This window comes from Podarcis melisellensis, assembly GCF_964234715.1.
Source record: "Podarcis melisellensis genome assembly, chromosome: 9".
Classification (NCBI taxonomy): domain Eukaryota; kingdom Metazoa; phylum Chordata; class Lepidosauria; order Squamata; family Lacertidae; genus Podarcis; species Podarcis melisellensis.
The window spans coordinates 2,291,447-2,305,383 of NC_138541.1; the positions used below are offsets into that span (position 1 = coordinate 2,291,447).

A 13,937-nucleotide genomic window follows, 5' to 3' on the forward strand; every position below is an offset into this window, starting at 1 on the left:
TGAAATGTTGTGTTTGTGAGAAAAAGATTCACGCGCCTCCAGACTAAATCTCACAACAAGGATACCTGATAAGCATCGGGGGGAAACGAGAGAAAGAATGGGGGAAAAACAAGACAAACCAAGACAGAGATTTATGATTTATGGCGTGCATCTAATGAAGATTGCCGTGGTTTTTAGGATTTACACACGCACGCACACCCACCCACACCCAAGACCAATAGATTGAAAGATAATCGAGAGAGAGAAATTGCTGGCTGTGTGACTCTTCTAGTCCTGCATAACTGCTACTGCCATCTTCAGCAAACCAGCTCTGAACTGAGAGAATATTCTTTGTGCTGCCTTCGGATTCAGTCTATTGTGCGTCTACAGGGTAATAATTCGGCCTTCGTAACGGGGAAGCATTTACAGCTTGGAATCTCAGGCTTGGATTCCAGTGAAAGGATCTCTCCCCCCCCCCCGCCGCCCCCTTGCGCAGCCCACTTTCTATGGGGTCCCGTCCCCATCCTCGAAAGACTTGGGCAAAGGGTTGAGCCCCTTTTTGAGCGGGCAGAGCCGGGGAGGGTCCCGAGCAGAGGGAACCCAGGGCAACGTTTTCAGCCTCTGCCTTCCTTCCAAGAGCTCAGGGCAGGATGTGTGTGCTCGAGAGAGAGAAGCGGGGAGAAAATAGCTTTTGACTTGCTGGTGCTGCAGTGACGCTGTTTTCCTGCGACAAGAGCTTGCCAGGCAAGGCAGCCACCTGGAATCATTATCACGCGCGCACACGCGTTGCCCCCCAAAGACGGGCAGCTCCGGGGGAAGGGGTCAGGTCCGGGGAGAAAGAGAGAGGCGAGGGCAAGACCGATTCCCTTAAAAAAAAAATCGCCTCCATCTGCTGCTTCTGTTGCAAATGCCACCCCCGTGCCATCGCCTGCTTGGAATGTCCCAACCTCCCCCCACCCGCGCCAGGGAAAAGCTCCAGCCCAAATCAGCCCCCCACCCGCGCCCCTAGCAGGAACCACGCGATCGGACTCCTGTCGCTAGCTGTGCCCCTTCCTTGCTCCATCGGGAGGGTCCTGGAAAGGAGCATATGGGGCCAGATTTGGGGAGGGATGTGATGGAAAGTAGGGATTCATGGGGGGGGGGGGAGGGACGCTTTTTTGGAGAAGGGAAAGCGTTCAAGGAGTGTGAGATGTTAAGGGGGAAGGGAGATGATGCTGGCTGGCTGGCTGGGCGGTGGGAGGACACAATTGCAGCCCAGCCACGGTTGGAGACAGTGAACTGGGCAGACGAGATCCGGCCGGGTCTCAAGAGGGCGAAGGAGACTGGCAGCAGAGAGGGACCCGGAGCAGGCTGGGGCAAGGAGAAGCGAACGCACAGCGGGGTTTGGGGTCTGGAGAGCCAGGGGGAAAGGACAGGAAGCGTTTAGAGAGGGGCAGAGGGAGAAGGAATGGGGGGGCAGAGTGTGGCTGGAGGGCGATGGTAGGATTGGCGCGCATCTTTGCAGAAAGACAGAGGTGTTCTGGTTTTTAAAATGCCCCCCCAAAGAAGAACAGGTGGAGCAGGAAGCGTGCAAAAAGGGTCCAACGTGGGGTTGGGTGAAGAAGTCTCTGGAGCCGGACTGTGGCGACAGATGTGGAGAAGGGGGAGGCAGATCTTGACGGCGCGGTGGGTGGGTCGGGATACATGCAGCAGGTGTGCGTTTTGGTCGAAGGAGTTGGGTTTGGGATCGGATGGAAGGCCGGGGTACAAGAGCCGCCGCGCGCCCCTCCGCGAGTCGGGGGGGGGGGGCTTTCCCTTACCTCGCACCAGGATCCGGCGGCAGTAGTCCGCCTCGCCCGCCGAGGGCTGGCTCTCCGTCTCCGGGGCGCACTCCTTGGAGGAGCCGGGGCTGGCAGCCGAGGTCCCCGCCGTCAGGTCCTTGATTCCTCCTCCTCCAGGAGCCCCTCCGCGCAACTTTGCGCTCTCCAGTGCGGCTGCGCGCGCCTCCTTGTCCCGGGCTCGCTCCGGGGCGCCGCCGGGGTCCCCCAGGAGGAGGGCGCGTCGGCCAGCCTCGCTCCCCCCATCGCTCATGCCTGGGGGCGCCCCGGCCAGGGGATGGAACATCCGCCGGCTGCCCCCTCCACTTTCCCCCGCTCCTCTTGCTGCCTCCCGTTTGCGCTCCCCGAAAGTGGAGGGTCAGCAATCGGGGGCCGGGAAGCCCAGCCAGGCGACCCAGGCCGGCAGCAGCAGCAGCATGGTGCTGGGAGGCGGCTCTGCCCCCCAGTTTTCCCCGTCTTGAGGTGTCCAGAAACCCCTCGCCTCGATTGGTTTCTTCCTTTTCCGAGCTGCTTTCCCGGGAATGCTCTCCTTTAGGAAAAGGTGCGGAGCCAAAGGATGTCAGTCGGGCAGGCGAAGAGTTAAAAACTTTCCCCGCTCGGATCCAGGCTCCTGAGCTGCCCCCACCCCCATTGGAACTGCCGCTGCCCCTCGGCTCGGCAGCCCCGGCCAAACTTCACCGGTCCGGCCTGCTGGCGAGAGCTTCCCTGCCGCCCGGTTCCATCCCTCTCTTTCCTTCCTCTCTCTCTCTCCCTCTCCCTCTTTCTCTTTCTCTCCCTCCGTCTCCCTCTGATGAGCAAAGGCAGAAAAGGAGGACCAGGCGCGAGAGGCGAGAGCGCAGCTAAGCGAGCCCTCCCTCCCTCTCCCTCCCCCTCCCTCCGGCTTCTCTCCCCCCCCCTCCCCGCGCACTTCACATCCTTCCAGGTTGGATCTTCCGCGGATGGGAGATCGATGCGTCTTTGGCAACGTGGGTGGAGAGAATTTCGGTGTGCGGGGGCGGGCAGAGGAGGGTGGGGGTGGGGAGGTGGGAGGGATCCGGCGCTGAAGAGGAGGAGGAGGAAGAAAAAGAAGAGGGAAGGCAAGGAGACAATCCATAATTCCTCTCCACCCACCGCTTGGTTGTTGTTGTTTTTTCCTATTCCCAATTCCCATTTATTTGTTGAAGAAAGGAAATCCTTCTCTCCTCCCCCCCCCCCGCCCAATTCTACACGCATACACATTCCGTCCCTGGCACTTTAATGTTCCTCTGAGGGGCGGGGGGGGGGGGAGGAGGGAAGCAGAGCGAGCTGGGGATAAAGAGCCAGGCGTGGAAGGGAAAGGAGCGATTTCAAATGGACTGGCGGCCACACACGTAATTTCCTGCTCGCGAGTCCCTCGCCATTCATTGGCAAAACAAAGAATCGCCACTCGGCTCTGCACGCATTCTCACCCCCCGCTCCGCAAAGGAAAACTCCCCCCGGGTTTGGACTTTGTCAAAAGAAGCATCGCCAGGGAAGGAATAATAATAATAATAATAATAATAATAATAATAATAATAATAATAATGCAGCGTAAGGAACAATTGGTGGGCTTGCTTAAAGCTCTCCCTTTCGGGCAACTGTGAGCACTGTAAAGTGAATTAAAGTGCGCCACTTTCAAGCTGTTGCTCTTGTCAAATACATGGCAGCTAGTCCGTTTCAGGCTCTGAATGCTTGGCCAGTTTGGGCAAAGTCCGTTTCAGCAGGCCGAGCGAGGACCAGGCGCGCGCTCCTCTGCTCTCGCCAAGGGCGAGGAAGGCCCCGCCGGAGAGATGGATGCATGGATGGATGGAGAGGTGAATGGCGCTTCTGGGTGTTTTTGTTGTCGCTGTTTTCAACAGACGGGTGAAAACGTCTCGCCCACTTTGGAAGGTGCCTTCTGTTCCCGCTTCATTAGGGGAGCGCTGATTATTATGATTAGCAGGGCGGTTGAAAGGGAAATGGAAGGGTTGCCGTGATCCTGAAGCATTTGCTTTTGAGAGGAAAAGAGACAGAGGAATCGAGGGTGCTTTTCGGATTTCTAAGCAACCTTTAAAAGGGGGCTGGTAGGGGGATAATGTGGGTGAGGCGGGTTTATTTGGGTGGGGAGCTGATTGAATTGTGTGTCTATAGAGAGAAGTGATTTCTCCAAGCCCCCGCAAACGCCTCCCGCCATCTCTGCAAATGTTGCTCCAACACAGGGAGCCGCTTTTGCAGGACCGAAATGGGCCGCTTGTGTGTATTTTCATCCCTGCTCCTCTCGAGTGACAGCCTTCCACCTGACTGACAAGTGGGATTTGTGCCTCTCCCCTCCCCTTCGCCTCCACCCGGAGTGATTTGCTTTCTGGACTGTGGGTGGTGGGAAAGGGGAGATGAGCAACTCTGGAAATAAACTCTTAGGTCCAGCTGATTTTATTTGTATGGCCTCACCGGCTGCGCATCTAGAGAGCCGTAAAAGCCACAGCCAAAAAATACATTATCTGAACTTTCTTTCACCGATGTAATTCGCAGCAACGCTCCTCCACCGACTGACTCCTGAGCCAGCTAACGGGACTCGGGACCCAGTCGAGGGAACAAGCCAGTCTCGACTCCATGAAGCCCCATTGCTTTCAGTGGAGGCCAGTAAGGGGCAGGTTTACCTAGACTGGGACCCTTCGCTGGCTGGCTTGGCGTGGCAGGCGAGGGCAAGTTGAGGATCATGGAGGTTTCACTTTCCGATCGCCAAATAAACAGGGCATGTTTACTCAGAAGCAAATCCAGCTTACGTGCTTCCTGCTAAGCGTTCCCAGGGTTATATCCCAAGAATCCCTTTCTGGCCTGGATCCTTCCCTTCCCTCAGGCCCTAGAAATTATTAGAGGGCTTTTGCTGCATCGTAAGAAATGCCCGAGGATGGCCTTTGCTTGACCTGCCCGCAGCATTCAAGGCAGCGCCGAGTCCTTTGCAGCGAACTGTGGTTCAAAAGGCTGCCTTAAATTACTAGTATTATTCTTAACTTCAGAGATTGGGATGGTTTCTCCACAAAAAAAATTATAAAATATTTGGAAGCGTGCGGGTGTTTACGTTTTGCGCATTTAAAAGATATGCGAAAAACTCTGCTGGAGATGACGCTGGAACCCAAGTTGCACCGCCAGCCTACGATGGTCTACTTGGGTGTAAGACCAAATTGTGCACAGGAATGTATAGCCCAGAGCACAATCTCTTTGCGTATGCAGGCCAGTTAAAACTCTCCAATTGAAAGAAAGCGGGGAGAGGCTGCCTTCGTTCTAGACTTGGATGGTGTAAAAAAGCGCGCCGGGAAAGAGGGAACCAAACCTAGGCAGGCCGGTTTCAAATCCGGCTCTCGCCAACAAGAAGTTCTCCTGCGCAAGCCCCGATGCAATGACCCGGGTCTCCCACAGCTCCAGCTAGAGGGAGAACTGCGCAGGAGAACTTCCTTCTAAATTGGGCCCAAAGGTAGTAGCGCCTCGTAAGGACTTCGGCGCTCAAGCTTATCTCTGCTACTTCCTTCCTTCCCTGTATCGACTTGCAGAGAAAGAAAGACAATAATTATTATTAATAAAGATTTAACACACACACACCAAAATAAACCAAGACATAAAGAGATCCGTTTTCCTTTCATTTTTCAAGCGCTTTAAAAGCCACTTAGAATGTTTGAATGCCTCCTCGTCGGATAACGTATTTTATTTTCAAGTCACTTGTTGAAATCGGAAATAAAATCAAAATAAACCCCGCACAACGTGTTTACCAGGCAGAGCGGGGAAAGGAGAGGGGGGAATGAAGAAAGTTCCAGATATTGGTTTAGGCAGAGATCAGCTTTTATTAGTCACGGGAAACGTCGAGACGCAAACGACTCGCTTCTTTTACAGGTAAAAAGTCAAGGGCCCCCGAGGACACCGACCCAGACCGAAGACCACCGTCTGCCGCTCTTCTAGCTGGAGGTCAGCATTTGATCTATTACAGTTTTGGTCAGTTGCGGTAACTTCAGGGACGCTGACCTAAATCCGGAGTGACTACCGGTTCCGAGGGAGTTTGCACGCCTTACAGTCGAGACGGTGCCCGCCTGGAATATCAGTTTCTAGAAAATATTCGCTTTTAAAAAACGTATGTGTGGCAAGAACACAGGAACAGGCACACTTCTGTGTCCTTCTGCCGTCGTCATTCCTTCCTGCACGTGCTTAGCTCTCCCATTAAAGTGAACGGCGCTTGAAAGTGCTGGCAGGATCATAACCCCGCGTGTCTGCAGGATGGCATCCCACCCCCTTCATGTTTGAATGCTTCTCACGTGCTGATTATTGAGCTGGAAGGGTCGGTCGGTGGAATATATGTATAGAATTTTTTTTAAAAAGGACAATCATTTTCAGCTGTCAAACGGGGCTGCTTTCTTAGACATTTACTAGCAAAGGGGGGGGGGTTAGCCTTCCACGTGAGGGATGCAGCTGCGGCATCGATGTACCAGAAATCTCTTTGGCAAGGCGCCCATCGCCGCCTCTTGCCAACCGCACCCTATATCGAAGCAAAGTGTTCCCAAATGTGCCCCGATCCTGAATCTATTTACTTGTTTGCTCTGTTGGACAAAATGACTCAGAAGAAAAACAATTATCTCCCTGTATATCATCTATTAATCACGGTCCATCTCTTCCTTCCTCTTAGCCCGTCAGTCTTTTTGGGAGAAGGAACATTTAGCTAAATACATTTTTAACTTGAAGTTTTACTTACACGCTAACCTTCTGGTGCAGCCTATTTTACTCATAGGTACTAGTAAGCAAATTACTAGTAAGTATACTAGATACTAATTTGTAGTAAGTAATACAGAATATATGCTAATATACAGGAAACATACAGGTGAGTATACTAGTTACTAATCTATAATAGGTAACGCAGAATATATACTAATATATAGTAAGTAAGTGTAGGCTAGCACTATAAAATACTGGCTGCGTTGCCATTGTCCTTCCCAGCCTTCCAGTCTGCTTTCCGATTTACCGGTACTTATAAGGACTCCTATAAATCCAGATGGCTCCAACTCATGCACAGCAAAATTAGACCTTTTGGTATTGACTTGGAATTACTGTACTGTATAATTCTAGTGATCAATATATTTATCGCCATATCCAAATTAGATTAAGGGACATTGAAAAACAAAACATTGAGTCAGCTGTAAATAAAATCTGCTCCCCCAAGTTCTGTGGTTTAAATACAACCGATAACAGGATCGCTTCTATCTCAAAGTTAATAATTCCAGCCCAACGCAGGACATTTACGTTAGCCCGACTGAACGTTTTCCCCTCAGCTTTTGTTAAGGGCGGGTATTTAACCATCCCTAGAAATGATAGACATTGCTGATGTTATTTGAATGTGAGGGACGCTGTAGAACATATTCTTTTCTACTGTACAACCAACTACATAAACGCGTGTTGTCTCCCCTTTTGGGTTGTCTAACATCATGGCACAATTAAAATATCAGATTCTACCTGACTGTTCTTAACCCGGAGGTAATTCCAAGGGTGGCTGAGTTTCTGTCAATAGTATCTCTTAGAGTGGTGAATGACACAGTTTCGCAGGAAGACACTCCAATGAAATTTTCTCTTACTATATATCTTATATGGCTATTTATTTGTACATATATGGATGTTTTAAGATGGTCTGTATCTGTAATGCCTAATAAAGATTTGGAGAAAGAAAGAAAGAAAGAAAGAAAGAAAGAAAGAAAGAAAGAAAGAAAGAAAGAAAGAAAGAAAGAAAGAAAGAAAGCTAGTATTTCTTACTAGCCCCATTCAACGCTGCCAAGAAAACAGCGTTAGGGACCCCTCGTTCATTTCCTTCTCTGGTGCGAAACTGGATGCGACCTCTTTGCAATTTTACGTTCATTCATTGCTTCCGTTGCACTAATTTTTAAATTAAAAAAATCCTTACAGTAGCACTTTAGAGACCAACTAAGTTTGTTATTGGTATGAGCTTTCGTGTGCATGCACACTTCTTCAGATACCGGTTGATGGGCTTTCGTTTCATGCGGCTCAATGTGGTGCCTTCCATAGTTCTAGCTCGTACCAATAACAAACTTAGTTGGTCTCTAAGCTGCTACTGGAAGGATTTTTTTTAATTTTGTTTCGACTACGGCAGACCAACACGGCTACCTACCTGTAACTAGAACTAATTTTTAACTTTGTATCCTCTTGGAATGCAACAGGGGAAAGACTTCAGGGAAGGGGAGAACGGGGTCTCCTTCGGGGCAAGAGTGACCCTCGCTCTACACTGAAAAGGAATTAGGAGTCTCAGGTGGAACTCAGGTCTCCTCTCGAGTCAGCGGCAGGCAACAGCGATCCAGGGAGACCCGGATCCCCAGCGACCCACTCCTCCAAGTGAAAATAAACGCGTTTTCTGAGGGCTTCATTGTGGTTCTGAAAAGAGACCAGCTCAGGCCTCATGAAAGTCAGTGACACACACACTCCTGTCTCTCTAACCGCTGCTGGATTTGACCTTGGCAGCGGTCAAGGTGAGGTCGAGCCGAAGAAGAGGCCCGGAGCAGAGGCTGCCTGGGCAAAAGGAAGTTTGGTGTGTCACTTTCTCGGAGCACACCGACCTCGCCTCGGCTGCGTTTTGGTGTATTTCCGGTATGGCGTCTGAATGAGGTCACATAACGTCTCTTGCCTGTATCTTCTTTCAAAATCACGAGTTCCCTCTGTGTAGGCAGACAGTGGACAGCGGTTGGATGACATGCAAAGAACTTTATGTAGCTTAAACAAACAAAAAATTCCTTCCAGTAGCACCTTAAAGACCAACTAAGTAGCTCCTTAAGCAAACATTCGGTTCCTAAAATGCTAATTCAGGCGCGCTGCCTCTTTAATGGGCGCCCTCCACTCACACCTTTCAATAGGCTGGTGGGGATTGTGAACCGGAATGTGTAGGATTGCTATGGATTGATTTAAAACATTTCTATGCCACCCCCATAGCTGTTGTTGTCTTTAATGTTCAGGGCGTATAGACACAGAGAGGAAGTGTAAGGCAGTCTGAAAACAATCTTAGGATCCGGCTGCGCGCCGGTTCAGACATCGCCTGTGTCCCTTCTGTGGCCTCGGTTCGGGCAGACTGAGGCTGAAATGTGCCGAGGAGGCGCCCCAGAGGATGATCCATCTGAGATGGAGACAAGACGGGGAGTCCAAGAAGATCTGAGGCCCCCACCTGGCTAAAGTAAGGGGGATGGTCAGTGCCTAACCGCCTGGAAGCCGCCTGGACGAAACTGTGGACAGAAATGTAAGGGCATATGTTCAGGGTAATGTTCGGATCTTCAGGTGTGGAGGGTCGCCAACGCGAGGAACCTGAGCCCCACCTGGAATAAAACCCAGGAAATCTCAGCCTTCCTCTGTAAATTATAAAGGTGCCTCCGTGGCATTTCCGTTCTGCTGAATGTTTCACTATGTTCAGTTGCATCGTTTGTGTGCGAATCACTTTTCAAACTTATGTCCCTGCTTGATGGGCCAAAAATGGACTGCTCAGAGTGGCAACAGGTCGCTAAACAGGCAATTAACAAACCAGGCCAAAGCAAAGTGAACTCGGACAAAATCACCTGCTCGGCGTACGAAACAGGAGCAGCCAGGTGCGCCCAGGTATAACTGCCTTTCAGTGCCGTAGGGGAGTTTTGAGTTTTTAGCGCGATGATGCCCTGTCCGCACGCGCAACAAGATGTTCTAGGCTGGTAACTTTACGGCGCGATGGTATAATGCGTCTGTTGCACGTCTGAGCTGTACGCCTGGGCAAATAAAATTATGATTATACACCGTGTTCCACGCACAACTTTATAAAGGCTGAACTCTTGCAGGAGAGGCTTGCCCAAAACAAAGGCGTGCATTAAAGATCGATGTGTTAGAATCCTGTAGCTAAACCGCCCAGGAATATTGCGGCGCCTCAAACGCCATCACATTGTTTGATTAAGGAAGAGGGGGTTATTGGTTTAGTTTGTTCTTGTTTTTATTATGTGTTTTGATCTCGCATTTTTATGCTGAGAATCGCCCTGGAAGCTACGGACGAAGGGCGGTATAACAATTCAATAAATAGATACAGTATAAGTTTTCGTGGACTGAAAGCGGACTTCTGTTCTCGGAATCTGCGCCACCATAAAATGGCGTGAGCCTTTAAAGATGCGACCAGATTCTGGGTTGTTCTTCCACGCACTGCAGCAAGCGATGCGTGTTCTGGAGGCCTAATTCTTTCTTAGAATTCCGGGCAAAAAATATATTTTATCCGAAACTTTACGGAGAGAGAGGCAGAAAAGCCCGTTGGCTCAGGGGGCGAAGAAATCGGCTTTCCCCGAGCTCAAATAGTAGGTCCAAGTAGGGAGGAGCCGAGAAAGCGGCCTCGCTCTGCTTGCCTGCCTGCCTGTTCCAGCAAAGCGCTCGCCAGTCCGAATTGCCAGACTAAGGCAGCTTCAAGACAAGGCTGGGACCGAGCCCCGATCTGGCTTTTCAACATTTTCTGATATTGGGATGCTGGTTGCTTCCTGTCAAATTATGGTCTTAAAGCCACTGAGATGAGGAGCTGGGTGGGAAGGAGCATAGCCCCCCCCCCGCTTCCCCGTCCATCTTCGCATTTTCTCCAAAGAAGCTCCGCTTTGCGGTCGCTGCGGTTCGCCGATTCGCCATCCCTGCTCCTGTTTTAAGGGGGAAACAGAAAAGATGGCAGATAATAGAACTCTCCCGGTTTCCAGCGCTGCTGGTGCGAAGAGAGGAGTGAGGGGTTCCGTGTAGGATCCTGCTGGGGGAGCGGAGGAAGGGACGCAGCAGCAGGCCTCGGAGCTTGCAGGGAAATGAGACGCGCCGTTCCCTCCGCAATGCGTTTCCGCCTGTCCAGCCTGGAAGCCGAGGCCAGTGGCCTGCAGGAAAACGACGAGGGAGAGGCAGTCCTCATGAGCAGCGTTTTGTGGCCATTACCCTTCAAGATAGATTTCATTTTAAGGCAGGCCTTGAGGACAGAACCGATGTAATAATAATAATAATAACCACCTCAGCCACTATGAGAACAGGGTGCTGCAAAAACTTCTTCTGAATTCTGTAATGTTAGGAATGCAGTCGAACAGGGGGTTTGTTTTGCTCGCCCCCCTTCCCAGAAAACCCCGAAGATCCGGGGGCGGGAATCTGGCTTGCTGGTTCATTGAATGGGCGCGATCCAGCCGGAAGGTCTCCTGCGCACAGCCTTGCTGCAATGAACAGCACCGCGCAAGAGCACCGCAGCCCGCCGTTCGCTGCAGTGGGAGACGTTGTCGACGGATTGGTGTCAATTACAGTTGGGGGGGCGGACAGGAAATTGACAAACGTCTCCCTTATTTTCCCTCTCGCTGCCTACTTCGCAGGCTAGAAAACGCCGACCTGGAAAGTATCTTAATTATGAGATCTTTTACAGGGCCAAAAGAACAAAGTCGCTCGAATGGCGGCATTCCTCAAGATTTGGGAAAGAATTCACCTTGCGGAGGGATGTTTTAGCCACCCTGCAAATGGAGCTGGAGCTGCAGTTCTGTTGGGAGAAAAGCCGGTCTGAGAGCCTTGACTGGGCTGCGGGTTTTGAGAAAGCGCTGGGACGGATAATGGTTTTTTAATAAAAAAAAAACCCAACAAACTGAAAGCAATCTGGCTAGATTATAGGATGTTTCGTCTCTGAGAAGGAGGTTGCTGTGGGGGCAGGAAGCAGAAAGAGAGAACGCTAATGTGCTGCTAAATAGAGAAAAATATTCTCCAGGAAAATCCAGGCAGAGAAAAAGGATTAAAGTGTCACCATCGCCGAACAGTAGAAGCGCCTCATCCATTCACATCCTGGGTGGTTGTTGACTAAGCAGCCTGGGTGCAAATTAAGCAACCCGTTTTACGCACACTTACTCTTGAGAAAAAAAACAAAAAAAATCCTTCCAGTAGCACCTTAAAGACCAACTAAGTTAGTTCTTGGTATGAGCTTTCGTGTGCATGCACGCAGTGTGCATGCAGTGTGTATCTGAAGAAGTGTGCATGCACACGAAAGCTCATACCAAGAAATAACTTAGTTGGTCTTTAAGGTGCTACTGGAAGGATTTTTTGTTTGTTTTGACTATGGCAGACCAACACGGCTACCTATCTGTAACTTACTCTTGAGAGTAAGTCCCACTGACCTCAATGGACCTGCCTCTGAGTAAGTCCAGTGCATAGGCTAGAACTGCGTTTTTCATTGAAAGCAATACGCATAAAACACATTTAGAGCCCCCCGAGCCCCCCCAAAGTCCCGGGAACCGCAGTTTGCCCCCCACAGAACTACAATTCCCAGCACCCTAAACTTACTATGGCTCCTAGGATTCGTTGCGGAGAGCCCTGTGCTTTAAATAGGCTTTAAATGCCTGGTGCGCGCGGAACAGGCATTGGGGTTAGGCCGCTTTGACTGAAGGATATCCGTGCCTCGGGTCCGCCATCCAGGACGCACCCCGCACACCTCCCCCCCCCCCAGTCTTGCTTACAAAGCTTTGCTGCTTTCAGCTTCTCCAAGGGTGACCTTAATTCTCCTGGGTGCCAATATTTAGGGCCCAGTCTACTGGGAAGTTCGCCTGGGCGTCGTCCTATTATCCACCCCAGCCCCTTTCAGGTTTAACCCTGAAAAATGAAAGCAGCGGCGCTGATTATTAGAGACCTGAATAGTAACCAGGGGGGAACTATTGCATTCTCCCTTCCCTCCGTCTCCTGCCTCGTGTGCCTTTGAAATTCCCACCCCGGCCGCCAACGCGTCTCGGTTCCCCCGTCTGTAAAATGGGTACAAGAGTCTTAACAGCAAGCACTGTGGAGCCTTTTAAAAAGCATTTCGCCGCGTTAACTCGCAAGAGCTGCTTTGCTGAGAGATACCACTGAGAGATACTAGAGAACTCGCTAATCTAGTACCCTGCACCCAAGAAAGGCAAATCGCAGCGCTCCGGAAGTGATGGGCAAGGCGTGGGAAACACAACCTGTGGATTATGCCAGCAACCGACTTTGCGATTGAATCACGGGGTCATAATATTGTAGAGTTGGAAGGGACACCCCAGGGTCATCTAGTCCAACCTCCGAGGTGCAGGAACCACAGCTGAGGCGGAGGTTGCATGGAAATGATCCTGCTCCATGTTAAGCGATTTAGAGGCTGCCATCTTAACCCGAATTGCTGGAAGGGAAAGTCAATGGGTGGAGTCAGTGGGAGTATTTTCCCCAAGTGAACGGGATTAGGCTTCAGCTGTAAAACTGACCATGAAATATCCTAAACAGGCACCGTATATATTAAAGCAACAAACGGGACTGTCTGAAATTGTGTGCGTTTCACCTGAGAAGACCGAAGCGCCTGGAGTAGGGTCTGAAGGCAGAATAGCACCTCCACTTTTGCAAAGCATCAGGGCCTGGGTGGGCGACAGCCTGGGAACCACGTTCCTTGAACGAAGGAAGGAGGGATGAAATGTGTTCTAAAAAATTGGAAACAGAGAGATTTACTTTGGTAGGATATTTTGGGATGAGATGGATCAGAGGCAGGCAGCGAGGTTCTTTCGAGGAACGGTCAATGAGGAGGAGATAGGCAGTTCTCCTGCGCGAGTCTCCTTGAAACGAACGAAACGCGAGAAGATCTGTCTGTAGACCTTACACTAGCTGGGAGGGAAGATCTCCTGCGCCAGCCCCACTGCAATGAAGGCGAACTTCCCAGTCATTGGAGGTCTTGCGCAGGAGAGCATCCTGCCTTAGGTCTACCGTACTAAGAATTCTTATTTGGAAGGAAGCGCGGGACAGGATCCAGACATGCTTAGATCACTGGGAAATCCCATTGTTCATGATTTTCCTGTTAAAGGTTTTCCACGCGGAGAAGGGGGCGGGGGGCAAGCGAAGGTAGGGAGAAGTTAAGGGGAATAAAATAACACACAGAGAGAGCTCATGGTCTCAGAATGGAGGGAATGAACTACGACAACTCTACCAGCGTGTTCACACGTTCACCTGACCGGTAGATCAGATGTAGCAGGTCTTAGTCTGAAGGTAGCGGCCCGCTGCTGGATCTCTGGGAACAACGTGTTCCAAGCATCACTGAGATGTTTAACATAACATACCTGGGAGTTAAAACAATTAGATTAAAATTAAAACAAGGCTGCAAAACTACACGTGCTTACTCGAAAGTTATTTCCATCGAAATCA

At 50.7% G+C, this 13,937-nt stretch overlaps 1 protein-coding gene and 1 long non-coding RNA gene across 2 annotated transcripts in view; one reads left to right on the top strand and one right to left on the bottom strand.

Moving 5' to 3' along the window:
* Positions 1 to 2,622, bottom strand: part of VAX2 (ventral anterior homeobox 2) — a 53,219-nt gene extending 50,597 nt beyond the window's left edge. The window contains exon 1 of the mRNA XM_081925285.1: positions 1,779 to 2,622. Coding sequence (XP_081781411.1) covers positions 1,779 to 2,082 — 304 coding nt within the window. The 5' untranslated portion in view covers positions 2,083 to 2,622. The remainder of the gene's footprint in view (positions 1 to 1,778) is intronic.
* Positions 1 to 13,937, top strand: part of LOC309377833 — a 355,859-nt gene that overhangs the window by 324,802 nt on the left and 17,120 nt on the right. The window lies entirely within an intron of this gene.